Source organism: Ammospiza caudacuta, chromosome 6, assembly GCF_027887145.1.
Source record: "Ammospiza caudacuta isolate bAmmCau1 chromosome 6, bAmmCau1.pri, whole genome shotgun sequence".
NCBI lineage: Eukaryota > Metazoa > Chordata > Aves > Passeriformes > Passerellidae > Ammospiza > Ammospiza caudacuta.
In genome coordinates, this window is record NC_080598.1 from 2,636,684 (window position 1) to 2,656,573 (window position 19,890).

At 49.5% G+C, this 19,890-nt stretch overlaps 1 protein-coding gene across 2 annotated transcripts in view; it reads left to right on the forward strand.

Annotated features, from left to right (window-relative positions):
- Nucleotides 1-421: 421 nt before the first annotated feature.
- The window catches only part of BDNF (brain derived neurotrophic factor), a 38,337-nt gene continuing 18,868 nt past the window's right edge, over nt 422-19,890 (forward strand). Inside the window, exon 1 of one of the 2 annotated variants that reach the window (XM_058807251.1) lies at nt 422-637. In XM_058807251.1, coding sequence (XP_058663234.1) covers nt 635-637 — 3 coding nt within the window. In that variant the 5' untranslated portion in view covers nt 422-634. Of the gene's footprint in view, nt 638-18,605; nt 18,816-19,890 lie in introns of those variants that run through there. The other variant, XM_058807252.1, reaches the window with a different exon arrangement.

Sequence of the window (19,890 nt, forward strand, 5' to 3'; positions counted from 1 at the left end):
GCCACGCTCCTCTTGTGGCAGGACCTAGTATGCAACAAGTCCCCGGAGCACTTCCCGTGAGAGCGCGGTGAACGTGCCACTCAAACGAACAAACGAGCAAGCAGCCCCCCAAACGCTGACTTACCTGTCCCGAGCGTAAATCCGCAGAGCCGGCTGGCCGTGCGCGGCCCCGGGAGGTGGAAGGAGGGCGGTGGGACTCAGGGCTCGCAGCGCAGCGCGCCCGGCCGGCCAGGACTGCGCTCGGGAACTTGGTGTCCCGCTCCGGTTTCCTGGGAGGAGGCTGCGATCACGTTTTATACTGTATTGGTTGGTAACCCCTCTCATTCATTAAGATCACGTAAGAACTCGGAGGGAAACGTGACTCTGAGCTAAGGCGTTTGCGTAAATCTATAGGTTTTTAAAACTCCCTGCCAGTTGCTTTCTGTCTTCTGTAGGCACCAAGGTGGTGGAGAGTTTAAGCTTGCGGATATTGCAAAGGGTTATTAGATTCATAAGTCACACCAAGTGGTGGGCGATCCACTGAGCAAAGCAGAAGTTCTCACATGATGACTTCAAACAAGACACATTACCTTCCAGCATCTGTTGGAGAGACTGGATTTTAAACCACTTCTGTCTCCAGGACAGCAAAGAAACAATGGTGAGTACCTACAAAAAAAAAGCTTATTTTTAATACCCGGAGAGAGAGGAACAAAACAACTACACCAAAAGAGCTCGAGATGCCGCTTAACGACAGGATCTGATATCACGGGCTCGGCTTTCTAGTACTTAATACGCCAAAGAGCGTAACCCGCGGAGGCCGGCAGAATTGTGCTTTAGACGGTGTAACTTTAATTGCGGCGCTCTTTGATTTAGGGCTGCGATGCAAACGGCGCGTCTGAGCCACAAACTTGCAGCTTGCGGCGGCCGGGCGCTCTGCCGCCCGTCCCTCGGCGGGCACCGGGGGGGCCGGGGGCTCGGGGCTGCCCCGGAGGGGGCGGGGAGCGGCGCGGGGAGGCGGCGGCACCGGCGGCGGCACCGGCAGCACCCTGGACAGCGGCGGCGGGGCCGGCTCCGCAGTGCTCCGCGACCCGGCGGGCGCCGGGTGCCGGCTGCCCTCCCCCGCCGAGCCCCGGTGCTGCTTCCACTCCCCTCTCCTCCCCTCCCTCCCCGCCCGCCGCCCTCTCGCCCCAGCTGGAGCTGGGCGAAGTTGAATTCCTAGCGGTGCGGACTGGAATAGGAACAAGAGAGGAGGGATATAAAAAAAAAAAAAAAAAAAAAAAAAAAAAAAAAAAAAAGAGTCTTGCAAGCTCCGGGGGTTGGTTTGACGGTGTCAACTTTGGGAAATGCCAGTATTTATCTCCGCGATCTAGCCACTGCTCGTGGTGTTAGCTGTAACCAAGGTAAGCACAGGGGGATACCCCCGGCGGCCCCTCTGGCTCCTGCCTCTCCCTCTCTGTGGTGCGGGGATGGGTGCCTGCTCTTCGCCTAGTTTTGTTACCTTGCTGGCTGCTTGGTGTGTGAGGGCTAGAGGAGGAAGGAAGGAAAAGCTGGATGAGATTTAACTACGAGTTAACTTAAGTTGCGCCTGATTTAACCCGGGAATCTCGTCTGTGTGTGTGTGCATGCTTTGGGCAGAGATGCAACCAAAAGAAGCAGATGCGACGGATTTTTTTTTTCCCTGGCTAAGGATGCAAGTTGATTTTGCATAGCTAAAGAGATGCAGCTGAGCTCTAGCTGGCACTGTGCAGGACTGATCTTTCACAGATAAAGGGACGCAGCTGATCTTTACCTACACGGAGATTAGCTGACCCCTCCGTGTACGCAACCTACGGCTCGAAGGGAGAGCCGTGCATGTATTGCTGATGATCCAATATCCGCATCTACTTTGCTATAATTAATGGTGTGTGTGCGTGTGTGTGTGTGTGCGCGCGTTTGGCAAGGCTGAAACCCAAACGCAGCCCCCCCAACTGGAGATCATTCGGATAAGCTTTCTGCTCATCTCCCTCCCTATCTCTAGTGCCTCCCCCCACCCCTCCCCGCGCTTCCGATTCTTCCTACGTAGAAATGTAGCTAATAATATTTAGTCTCCGGGCTAAAAATAAGCTCTGGAAAGTCAGCAGTTTGGCGGAGCCGCGGCGGCGGCAGCAGCGCTCGCAGGTAGACAGGCTCAGGGGGTCTCGGGCTCCGCACGGAGCCTGAGCATCGCCCCCATCCCCGCTCCGCCGGGGGAGCAGAGCCCGCCCGGAGCCCCGCCGTGCCCGCTCGGCGCACACCGCCCGGGGAATCCCGGCCGCGGGGAGCCCCCTCCCTGCGAACCCCCGCGCCCTCCCTGCGGCAGCGCCCCGCGCCGGCCCCGCTGCGGAGCGAGGGCGGATCCCGGCCCCGCCGCCCCCGCCTCCCGCCGGGCTCCCTCCCGCTCGGCTCGCACGTAGCGCCGCCGGGCAGGGAAGCCCCCGGCAGGCGGGAGGGAGGGAAGGATGGATGGATGGAGGGATGGATGGATGGATGGAGGCCGGCCCGCCGCGGGGAGGGGGCGGCGTCCCCGGCGCGCAGCAGGGCGGAGACGCCGCGCAGGCACCGCGCCCGCCGGGCCGGGCCGCCCCCGCCGGCGTCCCCCGGGTCCCCCCGCCCTCCCCAGCGCGGTTGCCACAGCGACCGCCTCCCCCCCGGAGCTCCGTGCTGCGGAAGCGGGGCGCGGTGCCCAGGGATGGGATGGGATGGGATGGGACGGGGGCGCCGGGGATGCCGCCCCTCCACCGCCCCCTCCGCCGCCCCCTCCGCCGCCCCCTCCGCCCCGCGGCCCCGGCCCCTGGACGGCGGCACCGGAGCCGCGCCGGGCACGGCGCAGCCAAAATGCCAAAATGGAGGTGGCGCAGGACGGGGCTCGCTCCGGATAAAGTCGGGCATCTGCCGCCTGTGCTGCGGCCGTGTCCGCCCCGGGCTCCGGCCGGTAACGGGAGCAGCCGCTCGCCTGCCCGGGAGATGCGCTACTGGCGGCCTTGGCTTAGCGCCGTCCCCTTTACACCCGCCGGGCCGGCCGGAGGAGGGAGCGGCAGCATCCCTCCGTGGATTTTTCCATTTCCACCTGGAGAACTCGAGTTTGCTGGGGATACCTGTCAGGGTGCCGTAGGAGGCAGCTCTAAAGGCGAGGAGAGAGGAGCCGGGTCTCGGCAGCATCCTTCGGCAGGAGGCTGGGTGACACTCAAGCACTCATGATTTGCAGTATTGCTCTCATTAAATTCATAATGAAACGTCCTCTGACCTTTTTTCACTTAGGGAAAAGTAATGTGGTAGAGCCAATATTTCAACACATCCACTCTGAACTAGAGGTTGATGAGCCCTACTAAAAATCTACCCACTTCCCAAAATAATTTTTTTTCTGTTATCTAGGAGGTTGTCAAGGAGCTTCTAGATATATGAATTTTCCACTCCATGCATAATTTTGTGTATCTTCCTGTATTTTAAGTTTGCATCCATTACTTTCTTGCCAGCTCTTAAAAAACTCCAGCGTTTTCCTTTCTGCCTCTGTTGCCATGTTTCTCTGGAATTCTAATCATTCTCTGCAGAGAGGCCTGGGATGGACGGCTGCTAACAAATGACACGGGCCGGTTTTGGTCCCATCCTGGTGACTCATACCTTCATCTGCAAGTAGCTTTATTGATTTTAGTATCTCCTGTTTCTCCAGGAGCTGTCACTGCTTTGGTGGTGGTTCATCACCACCTTTCATCTCTTACAGTTACGGTACTGTAAAATGGCCAATGTCCTTGGACTGTGTCTTCATCCTCCAAAGTTTTGGTGTGGCAGTCTTTTTTTGCCTTTTTTTAAGGTTTTCTTTTACCTGGTACCACAAGTGTTGTCTTCAGTGGTTTGGTGTCTGTCAGGTGTCTGTGCTCAGCACAAGATGGTTTTTATAATATATGGTGTTTGACACAGGCCTTGTCTCTATGCAAGTTTGCCATTCTCAGCAGCTCACCATTTGGATAACCTTTTGATTTTTAGGATTGCTCAACAATTTCCTGTTTCAAACGGTCTGATATTTCTCACTATTTATTTTTAGTGGCCAGCATTCACAGGCATGTATGCCAGTGGATTAATGTCTAGCATTTCATTAATCTGAGGTGGCTGCATGCATACATTTGGCTTTGTACAGAGAGTCCTTTTTTTTTTTTTTCCTCCTTTCTTTATCACATTAATGCTGTTGAGCTCTTAGAAATGCACTAAGAAAATGCAGACTGGCTGCCAATCAGTAACCATAAGTTGCTTCCTAAATACAGTGGCATATGGTTGCCCTGCCATGAGAAATTCTGGAAAGGTGGATAAATCCCGAGGGACAGATTTTCCTCGGAGCTGTAAGTCTTACCATGAATCATTGTAGTAAATCACCACTAAGCACTTGAAGATGTAGCTGCTAGAATTTTTATTTTTTTTAATCAGCTACGCAAACAAAGAGAGCATCCCTAAGATTTCAGGAGAACTAGTTCATTCCTCTGGCAAAAAATAGTAACGTCAAGTGCAGTAAACAGCATCTGCAAGAAACAGTACCTATCAAAGTTGTTGAAAATCAGTAGATTCCCCAGACCTCGGGAATGAGACAGGTAATGCAAGGTAAAAGATGTCTGAAAAGACACTTTCACGGCTCCCTCCCCTTTGAGCTAACATTAGACTGGGGCTAAGAAACTGGGGCTGGCAAAAGCAGGCTTGTCAAAGTGGTCCTTAAAATGGATTTGATGGCTTTTGGGGCATGGAGAGCTAGAAAGGAAGAGTGGAGAAATGCAGGGCTGGTTTTGTAATGCCCGTTTTCGTTTGTGGTCAGCGAGTCCAGCTCACAATAAGGACTGCAGAAGATGGGCAGATGAAATGTCAATGAAAAGGTAATAATTGTAAGCCTGGAAGTAAGATTTTGGAACAAGCGTGGGTATCCCATGTTTCTCTCATGTTTGGTTTTCCAAATATTTTTACCCTTCCTTTCTGCATCTCTCCCACCACATTGCTGGGAGTAGTGAAGTGCCCTGGCAGGGGGATGTCAGGGAGCATCCTGCAGCCCCCAGGGCACGTGATGGACAGGGTCACTGGCAAGCTGCTCGCCACCTTTGGTGAATTCCTACACCCACGTGCCAGCAGCAAGGTGTAGGGTAGGGCACAGGCTTCTCCCATGAACTGAAAATATCTCTGAGACATACTTCTGCAAAATGATAGCCAGGAAAACATACCGACTGACATGGAGTTCATATAACAACTGCCCACCCATTTCATTATTTCACAAATGTGTGATTCTTGCTTGTGAGCTGTCACCATTAACATTTCCATCTGTCTCAATATTGCTTCTATTCTTAGTTGCTTTGTGATAGATGTAGGTGTATGAAAAAGATTTTCCCTCCCTCCTTGTGTCGTGAAGTAAAATAAGTGAAAGCCACATATATGTATCCACACATTTTCATGCAGGCAGCCAGAAATAGAGGCACTTTCATGGCACTCCCATTACTAGATGTAGAGGGGAAGTAAGAAGCACATGTCTGTGGCCTCTTGGTGCTGCTGGAACAGGCACCATAACGGGGAAAAACATAAATAAGTCAAAATCTAGCTGCAAAAGAACAATGTTGCTTTGATCTCCTTTTGAATATGCAGTTGGAGAGACCTATTTTCCCAGCCATGTAAGTATGGGAATAATTTTACTTATCATGTAATCCTAATTGGTCTTTTCCTGAGGCAATCTTAAAGGGAAAATAGCTGTGACGTGCTTTGGTGTTGAAAGGATCAGGTCCTCAGCTGTGTAGGTATTTCTAAACTTAGACCTTTGAAGCTGCTCATTGCTTGGACAAACAGAAAACTCTCTGCAATGTAGGCACAACCTGCTCTTCTCAGCATGTCTGTGCCAGGAGTGGCATCGGTGGCAATGACCAGGCATGGCACAGGAGTCTCCAGCAGAAGCACATCTGCTTCCAGCCACGTTATCCCTGCTGGCATTTGAGCTTCATGGTTCTCATGCAGAGTGCAAATTTACAGTGCCCTGATGGAAGAAGTCTCTGAAGCGGCTGGTGGGTGTGAGGCATCTTCACGCTGGCACTGGTGCTTCCAGAGGGAAGGGATGTGCTCCCAGCTGGGCTGTGGGGGCTGGGGCAGAGCCTGGGGGCCAGGGCAGTGCCCCAGAGCCAGCTGTGCTGTCAGGGAGGGGTTCCCCACAGCCACAGACTGCTGTGTTGGCTCCTGTGGGGAGCGCTCGCGCAGGGACTGCAGTGGGCCAAGCTCTTGCCATGAGTGGCCAAGTGTACACTTTCTGTTCCCCCTGCTTTTGCATAGTGCGGCCTGTCTTGTTTTTGGTTTTTTTTTTCCTTCCCAAAATAGCACACAAACCCCCAATTTAACAAGCATAAACCATGCACTCTGGCCTCCAATTTATTTTGACATTTGGCAAGAATGATTTTGCAACGTGTTCATTAATTCATAACATTTTTGCTACTTTCCCATTCCAGCTCCTTATTGACTGTAGCACATGTGAAAATAACAAAGTTATTTATTCTCCAAATGGACAGTAGACCCCAAAACTCCCAAGAAATTGCATTGTTTATGGATGCAATGTATGCAGAGACTTTTAAGGGCCTAGGTCTTCCCTGACTGTAAGAAAAATGGTTCATTTCTGAAAGGGGTGAAGAGGGGTTTATCATCCACTAAAATGTTAAAAGGATTGTTCAGTTAAGGAGGTCTCATCAGACCAGTTGTTTCTTCTTTGTTAAACAGAGCCTTTGTGGGATTTGGGAATAATGCAGTAAAAAGTTTTGGTAGTAGATAATTAGATGGACCAGCTAAAAGCAATATGAAAGGGGGCTGGTAGCACAAGGATTACAGAAGGTGTGTGGGCATTTTGACATCCAGAAAACATTATAGATCTGGTCTCAGCTACCTCAGTCTCATGATGATAATTAAGAAATGTGGGTGTAGAAAAGATCTTTGCACGGTTTGGTTGGATTATTGCTGCAGTTCAGAACACAATTGACAGAGACACCCACATTGGACATGATTGCCCTTTGATGAGGCAGATACTGACTTTTTAAAGCTGACACAGTTAAAATTATGTCCAAAGTTTATGGGGCCAAAAGCTTCTCACTAGACTCCATTATTATAACAAATGGTAAGCTGCAAATTGAAGCAGTTAAAAAAAAAATGGGTGAGGCATGCTGAGGTGGAAGGGACCCTGGCAGTGGGAAGGCTTCAGGATAAACTTTTCTCTCATCTGTTTGGCAAGAGTAGAAGTGGCACATAGGCAGTGTCTGTGAAAGGGGGCTGCTTTTCTCTGTGTGTGTTTGTGCTCCCCAGAGGCACACAGCAGGGAGGAGCAGCCAGGTTGGCTCCTTGGATGAGCCACAGCAAAGCCAAGCTCCTGTGCAGCTCGTGTGCTGCGTGGCAGATCCTGCCAGCCCCTCCACCTCCATTTGTCTGGCAGCCGTGCAGAGGTGGGACCAAGCTCCCCCCTGAGCACTGACTGAGGGGAAATATGCCACCAATTTAAACCAGAGCAAAACCCAACCACAAAGCTCACAACCTTTTATCTGAAGGATATGTTTTTAAGAAACATTTGAGAATGGGAAGAGAACGATGGAGGCTGTTTAGATGCTTACTACCCAAGTTAAGACAAGGCATAGCAGTACAGCTTCACAGTACAGCTGCACCTCTTGCAGTGTATTATTCTAATATTAGAGCCACTAAACCTGTACAGCCATGGAAATGTCAAAATATTGACGTCAGCCCTGATCCTGCATTCAGGTTTCTTTATCCTTTTACGTGTTTCACCCCTTGAAACAGCAGCAGGAGGAGGAGGTTGTATGGTGGTCCACAAGCAGTTCTGCATCTGTCACTTAGCTCCCATTCAGATTTCCTCTCAGGAATCAGAAAAGGCCACACATTGTCAAGGCAGACAGAGATGGGAAAATATTTGACATTTCAAAATTAATTTTTTTTTCCCAGTATTTTTTCAGCACAAACTGAGTTCTCTATTGTTTAACAGAGTATTCAAAGAGGCTTTCAGTAATTCTGTCTAAAGCTATCCTCAATACTCTGACAATGACATTTGATAAAATATTCAGATTCAAACCCAAACAATATCATGAAAAGACAATGGATTTAATGGATTTCAGGTAAACAGGTGGCTACCAAAGGAAAGGAAAAAAAAAAAAGGCAGCTGTTTTCTGATAGCAAATACCTTTTGAAACCCAACCAACTCTACTGAGAAAGAGATGAAGCAAGAGACATGAGCAGAGGTCAAGAGGCTGGAGCTGCTCATGTGTTGGTTTGCTCTGTAAAATACATGTTCACTCACGCCTGCCAAAAGTCTGTAAAACCATCTGAGAGAGTATTTGGCTGAATTTTGTGAACAGATAGTTGATAATATAGTATTGACCAAGAAAACAGAAAGATTTAGCAGTTTTTAAATGAGGCTAAATTCTAGGTTTGAAATTTTGCAGTGGATGCTGATACATCTCAAATGTCTTTTGCTATTGTACCAATCCCTTGCTGTAGCCTGAAGTGTGATAGCCTTTACTATATTGCTGAAAACTTATTGCATCAAAGAGGGAAAAAAACCTACTGTGTCTATTGGTCATCCACAGAGAATGAATTTTACAGTATTTTCCATATTAATGCCTTTTTGTGCCCCAAATTTGGTTTGTTTACTGAGATATTTTAAGTGCTTGCAACACGCTCATCATTGATCACTGTTTTTGAACACTTTTTAAAAGTGACATGAATAACCTCTTTCACAGGTTTTGTTCTCATCCTCTTCTGAGGGAACAAGTACTTCATTCTAGGATTTTTCCCTAGTTTTAGTTTTTGATGGGTTTAGTTGCTGTGCATAAGTCTTTCACAAAGATCTTTGTTGTAGCAGGAGGTAAAGTTTAATCCTAGTTTCACCTCTTTTCTTTCTGTGTTTGCTCCTGCACCAGTCACTCTATCCACAGGCTATTCCCCAGGCAGATCTGATTCTCTGGCCCTTCCTGCCCACCACCTGTTGTTTTCCTCTCCCAAATCCTTCACCTGGACTCAGTCAGCTGTCCAGCCATGCTCATAGCTTTTCTCACCTCTTTTTCTGAGCTCTTTTAAAGACACAAATGTCTCTGACTTTAGAAGAGCTTTTAATTCCCAGTCCACTGCCTTTGGCACCTAATGGTTATTTTTATCATCTACTTTCCCATCAAAGTATTTCTGCAGCAGTCCCTTAAGAAAATTCTGCTAGCTCCCAAATTTTAAGGAAGCCAAAACATCTGACAAGAAGGCTAAGTCCTTAAAAAAGACTTAGGAACCTAGGAAGTTCATTTGGAGTGGCCAGAATTTCCTATTCATTTTCTGTAGGGACAAAGAGGGAAGAAATTCAGACTGATGTGAGGCCTTCAGGCCAGGAGAAAGGATGCAGAGTGCAAATTCAGAGTCTCCTGATGGAGAAAGTCTCTGAAATGGCTGATGGGTGTGATGCATCCCATGATGGACCTCTCCAAATTATTTTCTTTGGATGCATCAGCCTGTCCAAGAGCAGCAGGGCAGGACCAAAGCTGTGTTCCTGCTCAGCTCCTGAGTCTCCAGAGACCCTGGCAGCTGCCTGGGGCTCTCACTGGCCTCAGATCCTTCCTGCAGGGCTCCTGGCACCCCCATGGGGCTCTGCCAGCGAGGAGGCGTGGGAAGGGCAAGCAGAAGTGGTGGAAAGTGCTGGAGTCCTGGCTGGAGCCCTCCCACGCTGGGGGAGCAGTGCTCGGATAGAAAAGGAATAGCACTGAGTCTTGCCTGGTGTGGAAGAGCACAGGGTGAAGGCTCTTCCCTTTCCTTTGCCTTCCCAACAGGCAATCTGGCAATCCCTCAGCCATCTGCAAGTGTCCTGCCCCCTTTACTTGAAGCCTTGCTGGGGGAAGGTGCCCACCACCGTCCCAGTCCATGCTTTTCGTGGGGTGTTAGGAAAGATGAGTGGTCAGTTAAAAATCCATCAGCTAAATGTAGATGAAGGTCCAGCAGCAGTTAGTCAGACCATGAGAATGGGTATTTCATCTGCTTGTCTTTCATTTGTATCAGCACTCAGGCTGAGCCCTTTTTCCTGGGTCTCTGTAAGCCCATCAGTTCATGGAATTAACATTAATTTATTTAATTAATGTTCCTTTTCTGCCAGGGCGAGGGTCTGGCAAAAGCACAGCAAACCCCAACTGCAAAGTGAACTGGGGTGTCAGCTACATGCTTCCCCAGCTCTGGTAGCTGGTGCAATTTTCTGGCAGCAAATGGGGTCTAAATCAAGAAACTGATCAGAAATAAGCCTGAAAATTGTACTGGCTCTTATTTACTTTCTTTTATCTTGATACAACTTCTTAAAAGAATATTTTTAACAGATCCTTTAAACATTTGTAGTAAGAGGCAATAGACAAAATGTCATAATTTCCATATGAAGGAGTGCAATTCCTATATAAAAAAGGCATTTTATCCTAATATGGTCTCAGAGTCTAAGTAACGTATTCTGTCACAAGAACTTTTGCATCAAAACAATTTTTCTGTTTCATATCCAAGAAGAAATGTTGAATATTTAAATTCCACATTCTTTTTGATCTTAATTCCCTTCACAGAAGAGCTCTTTAGGTCTCATCAATGTGCTCTAGGTGCAATATCTGAGTATATTTTTCATATTACGGGATCTAACCCAAATTAAGAAACCAAAGGGGAAGGAGCTATACATGCCTGGAAGGGAAAATGATTCTGCTTGGAGCACATAGCAGGGGAAAGCATCAAACTGAAACATAACAAAAGTCTAAAATAAGGGGTTTAATGCCTTGGTGCAAAGTCCTTGCTGAAAACCTAGCATTTGGCTCCCTTCTGATTTAAAAACTTTGCATTCCTGCTGACTTCAGTGGCATTTATGTTCAAATAAGTAAAGGCGCCATGAGGCCATATAGTACAACTGCAATTTGCAATAAATTATAGCAGATTAAACAGCCAGCTAATGAAATACAAAGAGGTGTTTAAAACACTCCCTTGTAAGCATTTACCTTCCAGATGTATAAACTATGTGAAAAGAAAACATTGTCCAGAAAATAAATGTATATTTTGTTGTTTATGAGTTTATACTCTAATGGCACAAGTCCTGAACCACCAAGGCCCCACTAAATGTCTCGCCAAAGCCAGGGGTAAATTTTACTTGGGTATTCTTTGAGTCTTTGATATCCAACAGGGCCTAAAATACTAAAAATACAGGGCCTTTGAGCATCAGAATGCAGGATTGCTTCAGATTATATTCAAATGAGGTTTGTGGTGGTGGCCCTGTCTCCACTGCTGGGTGCACCCACCCCTCAAAAGCCATCCTGACCTTGAGCAGGCTGGGCAGAGAAATCAATGTGTTTCCCCATTTGAGAAATGGTGTGGAATGTGAGGAAAGTTATTTTAAAATAGCTTAAAATTTGTATTGATTTTGTGGGTCGATATTTCAGGATTTCTGAATTCCCAAGTAGCCATACATCCACCTGGGCTTTGTTTCCCTCTCTCTGCATCTGGAAATGATGGTCTGAGCACATCACATGCTGCAGAGAGAGAACCAGCCATGCATCCAACTACTCCCATGCTGTGCCAGTGAGCAGGAAAATTGTGTTTTAATAGTAGTACCAAAACCCCAGCTGCACTGGCACTATTTAAAGCAATTCTGCCATGCAAGTCAGTGAAACAATTTCACCTGGCCAGTGCAGAGTTAATAAGAGCCCCTGTGCAATTCCTGCTCCTTGGAGCTGGGAGGACAGAGGAAGTGAGGACTGCACCTTCTTTGTTGCCTTTTTTGTGTATTAGCACACCCTGAGGAGTGGGTGAGCAGCACCCCTCTGCCATGGATGAGCAGACCATTCCTTTCACTTGGACAAATGAGAACTCCTGGGCAGACACATTGACCTCCAGAGGGGAATGTAACACACAGTGTGCTCCCAGCCATTAAATTACCCAAGGATTAACAATCCCAAATATTCAACGTGCAGAAATTACACCACACAAATAAAATGTTTCAGTCAAGGGAAACTTTTGCTTTGATGTGACTAATCCAGCACTTGTTTCTTGAGCCACAAGTCACAGTGACTGGAGGAGGAGAACCTAATGGGGTCTGAGCTTCATTTTGAGGACTCTCTTTAATGCCTGTTGCTGCATTGATAATTTTAGTTTGCAATTAACAAAAATATCTACTGTTTTGGAGACACTTCTCTCTTTAATGCTTTAGGTGGTTAACATAGAAAATGTAACATGGAAAATGTTTTGAACTCTTACGTTTTGTTTCTTAGGTGAAATAGCTCAATAAGCTATTTAAAGAAAAAATATCCTGAATTTATCTTTAAACACATCAGCTTGATTAAAGCATTGGTGTGGCTCTGCTTTGAAAAAGGACGGAGCCAAAGTACCTTAACCCCTTCGGAAAGAGGAAGACAACCATCTAAGTGCAGCATAAAATATGTTAATCTGAAAGTCCTGAAGGGCAGGAGAGCCAGCAGAACTATTTAATGTTTACACATGCTTTGCATTCCCAAGGATTTCTGCGTACCCAAGGAGGATCCCTCCTGCCAGCCCCTGGCAGAGTGGGACCCCGTGGGTGGTGGGCACCCCGGGACAGCCCCTGGCCCTGGTGCCAAGCTCCACCTGCACCTTCCCTCCCCTCCCCTCCCCAGCTGCTTGCAGATCCCTTATCGCCCATCACCCTCGGGCAGTATCGCTGAGCTGCTGCACCTGGCCAAGGCAGAGCTTGATGCCAGAGGAGATCTTTGTGGCTTCAGTAGGAATAAGCTGCAAAAGGGCATTCGTAGGGCTGTGGACCTGGGATTTTGGGGCCTGCTTATTTTAAGCACACACTCAAAATAAGCTCTCCAAAGTTATGCACTGAGCAGGGTTTGCTAAGGCATAAACCTGCTCTGATAAGATGCCTGGCTAAGTTTATAAAGCCCTTGGAATCTGACCCCTTTAAATATTAAAAATAATCCACTATATTGCATCTAACTGAAACCCACTGAATACTTAGGGGAAAGGAGAGAAGAGTCAATCCCAACACCTTTCACCCACAAGTGCAGCACCAGTTTTCTGATCTCCTTTAATCCTAGAGCTCCAATGGCCTGATTCGTCACAGGAGTGCATCTCTAGCCATCTAACCTTTCCACACCTGGCTCAGGTTTCCACCATCCCAAGGAATCACACACAACCTCTTTGGGGAAGAGGGGATTTTCTTCTCCCTTCCCATGTCTGCTGCTCCCTCAGAGTGTGCATTTTTGTTGTTCTTGTCCCATGCCCTCTTTTCTGTCTGCTGGTGGCTGGGCTGTTGGCAGGAGGCTCAGGCACTGCACGCCAGACACCTGGTACACTGATACTCCTGGGCACAGCCCAGACACTTTCCTCTTTGCTCAGGTAGTGGGTGTTTAATGCCTCCAAAACAACAGCAGTAAGGCAGAGACACTCAGAAGATGAATTGCCAGCTTTAGTGAATGTCAGAGCATCAGGAAATGACAAACCAAACTTTTAATGTTTCTGCGGGGTTGGATTCATTCTCTCCTTACTTTTTTTTTCTCTTGTTCTCACTTTTTGTTTTTCTGTGCCATCATCCTCCACAGCTGCCCTGCACTCCAGAGTGTGGGGAAAGCCTGGCCATGGGAGAGGTGTCAGAAGGAAGGGTGAGTTATCCTCCTGGCTTCCCTCAGCCCTTCACGTGGACTTTAGGGGTCCCTCTGTCCCAGCAGAGCATGGAGATCATGCAAAACCCCAAAAGAAAAGCCCAGAGGTTCGGATGGGGAGGGTTTGGGGTGTGTGTGCACGTCACTGCAGGTGGTATTGCCACATATCACACGTTCTATTTCCACAACACTTCATGCCAGAGCAGAGACAGCTACATGAGCAGTGGCGAGGAACAAACCCGGACCTGGCGTGCTCACCAAACAAGTATGTTCATGAGCAGCTTAATAGATGGATGTGTGATAGACACATGCATTTCCTTGTTTGCAAAAGGCTAATCTGCACCTACCACAGAACTCTGTCAGAGAAATGGTTTCATGCACATAAATTGTGCTGAAATCCCTGATTAGAAGGCATGGGACAAGATTCAGGGTACAGATCCTGCCATGGGATGGAAAGCTGGCATACCTTTAGCAGACATGAGAAGAAAACAATTATTTTAATTGTTGGTTAGAGTTTTAAAATCACTTTTGCTGTAGCTGCAGGGTGACAATTCTGAGCTATTAAGTGGTATTTTCTCCAGGAAAAATGTTGTGGTTTTGGTGCCTGCGATTCAAAGAGTAGCTTTTCCTGCTTTATCGTGTGTACATGCAGCCACCAAACCAAGTCTAAGATCTTTGGGTTTGTATTCCCATCCTTGCTGTTTCACTTAATACTTTCCCTGCTAAAATGAGGCCTTTCAAGAACTGCTGTTCACTGAAGGTGAAATTATGCTTGAAATTAAGAGCAGCTACCCTGCACTACTTAAGGCACTGTAAGGGTCTGTTCTGGTCAGCCAGCAAGCTGCTTGCAGAGCAGAACAGCAGCAGCTCTGTGGGCTGAACCAATGTAAACCTTGGGCTGGCGAGACCCAAGAGCCAGCAGCTCCAGGGCATTGACACAACACTGAGGGCTGGCAGGGGCTGTGCCCACAGCTTGGCCAACCCCTGAATGCAAGGGGAAGTCACCCCCACCATCTTTGTCTCTTCATCTCAGTCAAAGCCTCTAAAATACAAAGATTTTACAAAGTTACACAGAATTTGGCTTTGGTCCTCAAAGAAGCTGAAGTTTTTCCAGGGCACTGACGTTGGTGTGGGGCACTAGGGGCTCTCTTGTGTGTGCTGCAGCCACTGAATCATTGCAGAGCAGCATGACAGCCCTGTCATCCTACAAATGCACCATGTCTGCAACCCTGGCTGTGTATATAACTTGTGTATATAATCCGCTGCAATTCTTAGCATTGCTGGAGTGGGAAAAGTTTATTTCCATGAATTTTCCATCTCTTTAATGTGAAAAAAATAGCAAATAAAGGTAACTAGGAAACATGAATAAACATAATCAAATATAAAATGCTTGTAACGATAGAAGGAATTACTTCAGCCAATTAAAATTTTAAACAGAAAAAAAACCCTGTAGCATCAAAACCCGAGTACATCAATAGCATTGTCCTTTTTGTAATCAGGATTAGTTTATATTTCCTGACAGCCAAGTGAGAAGAATTCCAAATTACAGCTTCTTGACCTTTTTCTCATTCAAAAACAGGCCAAGATCCTACGTGAATAAAATGGGGAGTGTAAAGACAGTCTGGGGGAGGGGAGACTCAATCACCCATTGCCTTTTGTCTAATTATGTATCTTTTATGAATGTTACTCTTTTCAAATATTGACTTTTTTATTGCTTCTCCTACAATTGCAATGGGGGAATTTAAGAGCCCCACAAACTACTTTATCATATAATTAGTTTATCAGTAAATTTGGACCTCATACATCAATCACTATAATGCATAAACCTCCGCTGAGACAGAAACCAGGTGTGCGTGCTTCTGCTTCCTTCTTTATAGTATCTACAGCATCATTAGTGCCTATGCTACAGTTTAAATTGAATTCAGCAAAAAGCAATGGTCTTACTCTCCTGCAAGCAATATTACTTCAGGGATAAATCAACATTTTATTGATTGACAACTCATACTCTTTTCCTGCTGCTCTTTGGAAAATGGCGAAGTAGGATTTGTGTATGCAAAAAATTATTTTAATTAGTCATGAATAGAAAAAACACTTGGTTCCAAGGTGAATGCTTAAAGTGGGCATACTAAGAGGCTTGATACACTGAATTATCTGAAACCACCAGAATAGGATCTGCCTGCCCTTTTCATCCCCATGCAATTGTGGTGTGACTTTCTTTCCAAGAGCCTCTGACATGTGACATCTGTACAATCCAAATGGGAGAAACAACAAGAGAGAGCTCCTTTTGGGTCTACCCAGAAAACATCAGGATGCCTGACCTTTGCATCCTATGTATCCCACAAATCCCAAAGGGGATGGTTCATGTAACCTCCAAATTTATAGTGCATTTTATGGACTAAGGAGTGGAGCTCCAACCAGAGCAGTGTCCATGTCCCCAGGACTATCAGTTGCTTCACAAACTGATACCTTGAAGATACAATTTTTGGGGGTTCATTCATAAAAATTCTCTTGGAAGTCGGGGTCTGATTTAACAATATGGAACCCAGCTTACATGTGCAGTAAAAATCCAAACAAGTCATTATTTACGCTATTTTTCATTTTGTGAGTAATCAAGCACTGGCTGGTAATAATGCTCCGAGGGCTGATTACACCAGCAAGAAACAGCAGCTCCTCTGACCACACCTCTTCCCTGGGAAAATCTCTACACTGATGCAAAAGGCAACACGTTTGTAGCAGAGAAAAGTGGGAATTTCATGGTTGCATGGAATTAATGGTCCTCATGTTCTCAGCAGAGCTGAGCTGAAGGCGCTTCCCACAGAGTGAGCACTTGTCAGGCTGTCTGTAACATGCTTCCTTTCCAAAAATTAAAAAAAAAAAAAATCTGATTGCAAGCAGATTTTTTTCAGAATATATCCCTTCTCCTTCACACCTGAGAAAAAGCCAGCAGTGTTTCTAAAGCATGATATTTGCTGCTGCTCATCTGCATGCCTGGTGTCCTAGCAGAAGAGCCTTTCCTCCAGGAATAACAAGTGCGTGATGTATTACATTACAGCTGATTAAAGTAGCCTCTCCTGCTGCTGTTTAACTTGTCTGCTAGATCATCCAAATACTTGCACTCACCACCTCATAAACACGGAATATTGGAATTGTGCTGTTCTGTGGCTGTGCAAAAAGGCTGCTGAAAGCGGGCTGCCTTGGTGAAATCAGGTACCCACACTAACACAGTCACCCCTGGAAAGTTAAACGGTGCTGCGGAGCAAAGGCTAAAACAGAAAAATAAAATGCACACGTTAACTTTGCAGATTCCAGGTACAACCATGGGTTTGAAACGCCTCTGGAAGATCCACCTCGCATTGTTGCTGGGAGTTATAAGCTTATACTGGGGAAAGGAGTGGTTGATGTATCCCCAGTGGCAGAATTTGAATAACACAGAAATAGCAGAGCAGGACTTGGCCTGAAGAGCTACCTGGATTAGTGACTATCCATCAGCCAGCAAGGGCTGGACGTGATTCCTCAGGCCCAGGCTGTTAGTGAAGGCTTTGAAAATGCCTCCTTTCTCATAAATTGGATAGATTTGGACTGGAAAACACTGAGACAAAAAGAGGTAGAACTGTCTTCATGCTCGCTGACATTTTTAGTTCAAACACGCGAAACCAAACCCCCAAGTGCAAGAAGGATGGTGATGTGGTAGTCAAGCATGATTTTTTTTTTTAAGCTCTTAAAGCTGCAAAGGTTATTAACCACCAGGAATCTTTCCTTTAATATATATTAAAAGCTGATTTATATGGAAGGCCTTAGGTGTACTCGAATTTCAAACACCTGGGTTATTTTCTTTACTTTACTGATAAATGCAGGTGTTTCATAGCAAAAGCACACAGGCAATCAGACTGTCTGAGGGCAGCAATGAGTTGCACACATTTCTCCTAGGATAAATAAATTTTCACAAGTGCGTGGAGTGAATGGCCCCTTGGCATTAATTGCAAATTAGATGGCAGTCAGGGTTTGAGGCGTGGAAAAATACGTTGTTTTAACCAGTTCGTGAAAGAGTTGTGCTAGCTTCTCCTGAAAATCAGCTGTTTCCAATTTTGCCTGTGAGGGAAGAGGGAAGGGAAGAGGCGAGGCTGCCGGAGCCCATGCCAGGCAGGGGGTGAAGCCGGCTCCTCTCGGCTCGGTTCGCTCCAGCCGGCGGCACACGCGTGCGCTCCCGCTGGCCGCGGCCAGCCCAGCCCAGCCCAGCCCGGAGCGTGCCATCCCTCTGTCTTTACCGAGATCAAATGGAGCCGGTCAATCAGGGGATACCATTATTGCCTCCGCCATTCAATTTCCACTATCAATAATTCACTGTGCTCGCTACACGCGCGGGAGGAGGAGGAGGACATGGCCAAACAAATTTTTGTCGGGGTACAGGACGCTCCCCGCGGGCGGGCGGGCGTGCAGCCGGGCAGAGCCGAGCCGCCCGTTCCGCCCGGCACCCCCGGGCTCCGCGCTCGGCCGCGGCTCCACGGGCGGGCGCTGGTGCGACGGGCGGCCCCGCTGTCGGTGCCGGTGCCGGTCCCATCCCGGTGCCGGGCTGGGCAGAGCCGCCTCGGGCGGCCGGGACCGAGCTCTCGCTGGGCGCCTGCAGAAAGTCACCGGTGTAACGTTACCTGGGGCGCTCATTAATAAGCAATGCCTGTTATTATCTTGATTGCATTCTTAATAGGCGGACTACGGAGAGGTCAGCGCGGGAGCGATATTTAAATGGATTGGGCTTGCTTAATACTCGGCGGAGTAAACCAATATCCCGCCGCGGGCGGACCGGCACCCCCCCGCCCCGCTCCCCGCTCGGGAAGCGCCGGGGGAGCGGAGCGGAGCGGGGCCGGGCGGGCGGGGCGGGGGCGGTGGCGGGGCCGGGAGGCGGTGCGGAGACTCGGAGCGGGGCAGCGCGGTGCCTACGGCCGCCGCAGCCGCCGGCCGGGGGCGAAGCCGCTCGGCGAGGAGAAGGCGGCGGGGCTGGGCCGGGAGGCTCCGGCGGAGCGGCGGGAGTGTGGGATCCGGCCGCGCTGCCCTCCCGCCCCTCATAAAGCTTTGATGAGACACTTGAGACGCCGCCTGTGTTGTCGAGGCGGCGGGAGGCGGTCGGTGGGACTGGGCGCCCGGGAGAGGATGTGACTTCCCGGAGGGGACCCGGACAGGCTTTGTGTGGACGACAAGGTACGCGGCGCCCCGCCGGGAAACTTAAGGGGCCGGGGGCAGGGGGTGCGGGCGGCCGCGGAGCCGGGCGGGCTCCGGCCGGCGAGAGGCGTCGGGGAGCGGTAAGGGCGGGCAAGGGCCGGCGCGCCCCGCGCCCCTTTGTTCCCGCACCTGTCGGTGCTGCCGGTGCCCGGCGGGGCTTTTGCCGGGGCGGGCGGGAGCGGGAGCGCGGTGCCGGCGGCGCGGGGCCGGCGGAGCGCGGGGCCCGGCGGCGCTTCCCCGACGGCGGCGGGCGCCCGGCGCGGGGCGCGGCGGGGCCCCTCGGGCGGCGGGGCGCGCCCCCTGGCGGCGGGCGCGCGGCGGGGCGGCGGCCCGGCCTCCTCCCTCCGAGCGCGGCGGCGGCGGCGGCGGCGGCGGCGGGGCCCGGCCGTGACGGGGCGGCGGCGGGGCCGGGGGGAGACAGCGGCGGGGCCGTGACGGGGCAGCGGCGAGGCCCGGCCGTGGGGCGGCAGCAGCGGCGGCGGGGCGCGGCTGCGGAGCCCGGCCGTGGGGCGGGCGGCGCGGAGCAGCCGGGGTGCGGGGAGGGCCGGGCGCCGTCAGGGAGGGGCGCGATGCACTTGTTGAAGCTGGACCGTCGCTGGAATGCGAAGCATGCCCGGCACCGTCTCCCGGAGCCGGTGCCGCGGGTGCCCGCTCCTCCGGCCGTCCCGGCGCAGCACCGCGGGCAGCCCCGGCAGGCCGGGCAAGGCAGGGCGGCGCACGGAGCGGCCCGAGGTGTCGGGGCTCGGCAAGGAGCAGCGACTGGCCTCGACCCACCGGCTGTGGATTCGTATCGGGGTCAGACACGCCCGCACCCGGGAAAAAACCCTGGGCTTAAATGGTAAATTTGTTCGGAAGAGGTTTAGTTAATACTTTGGGAACCTTGGGCTGTCCCATAGATTTATTATTTTTTTCCCCCTAGGATTAAAAGCGTGAGGTGTCACAGCTGTGGGTCACGCTTGCTTTGCCTGGTTGTTTTTAAGAGGTGCTGTTGGTGTTTTGGTTTGTACATTCCAGTTAAGATCTGTCCTTTTCTTCTCAGTTTATTGTAGTTTGC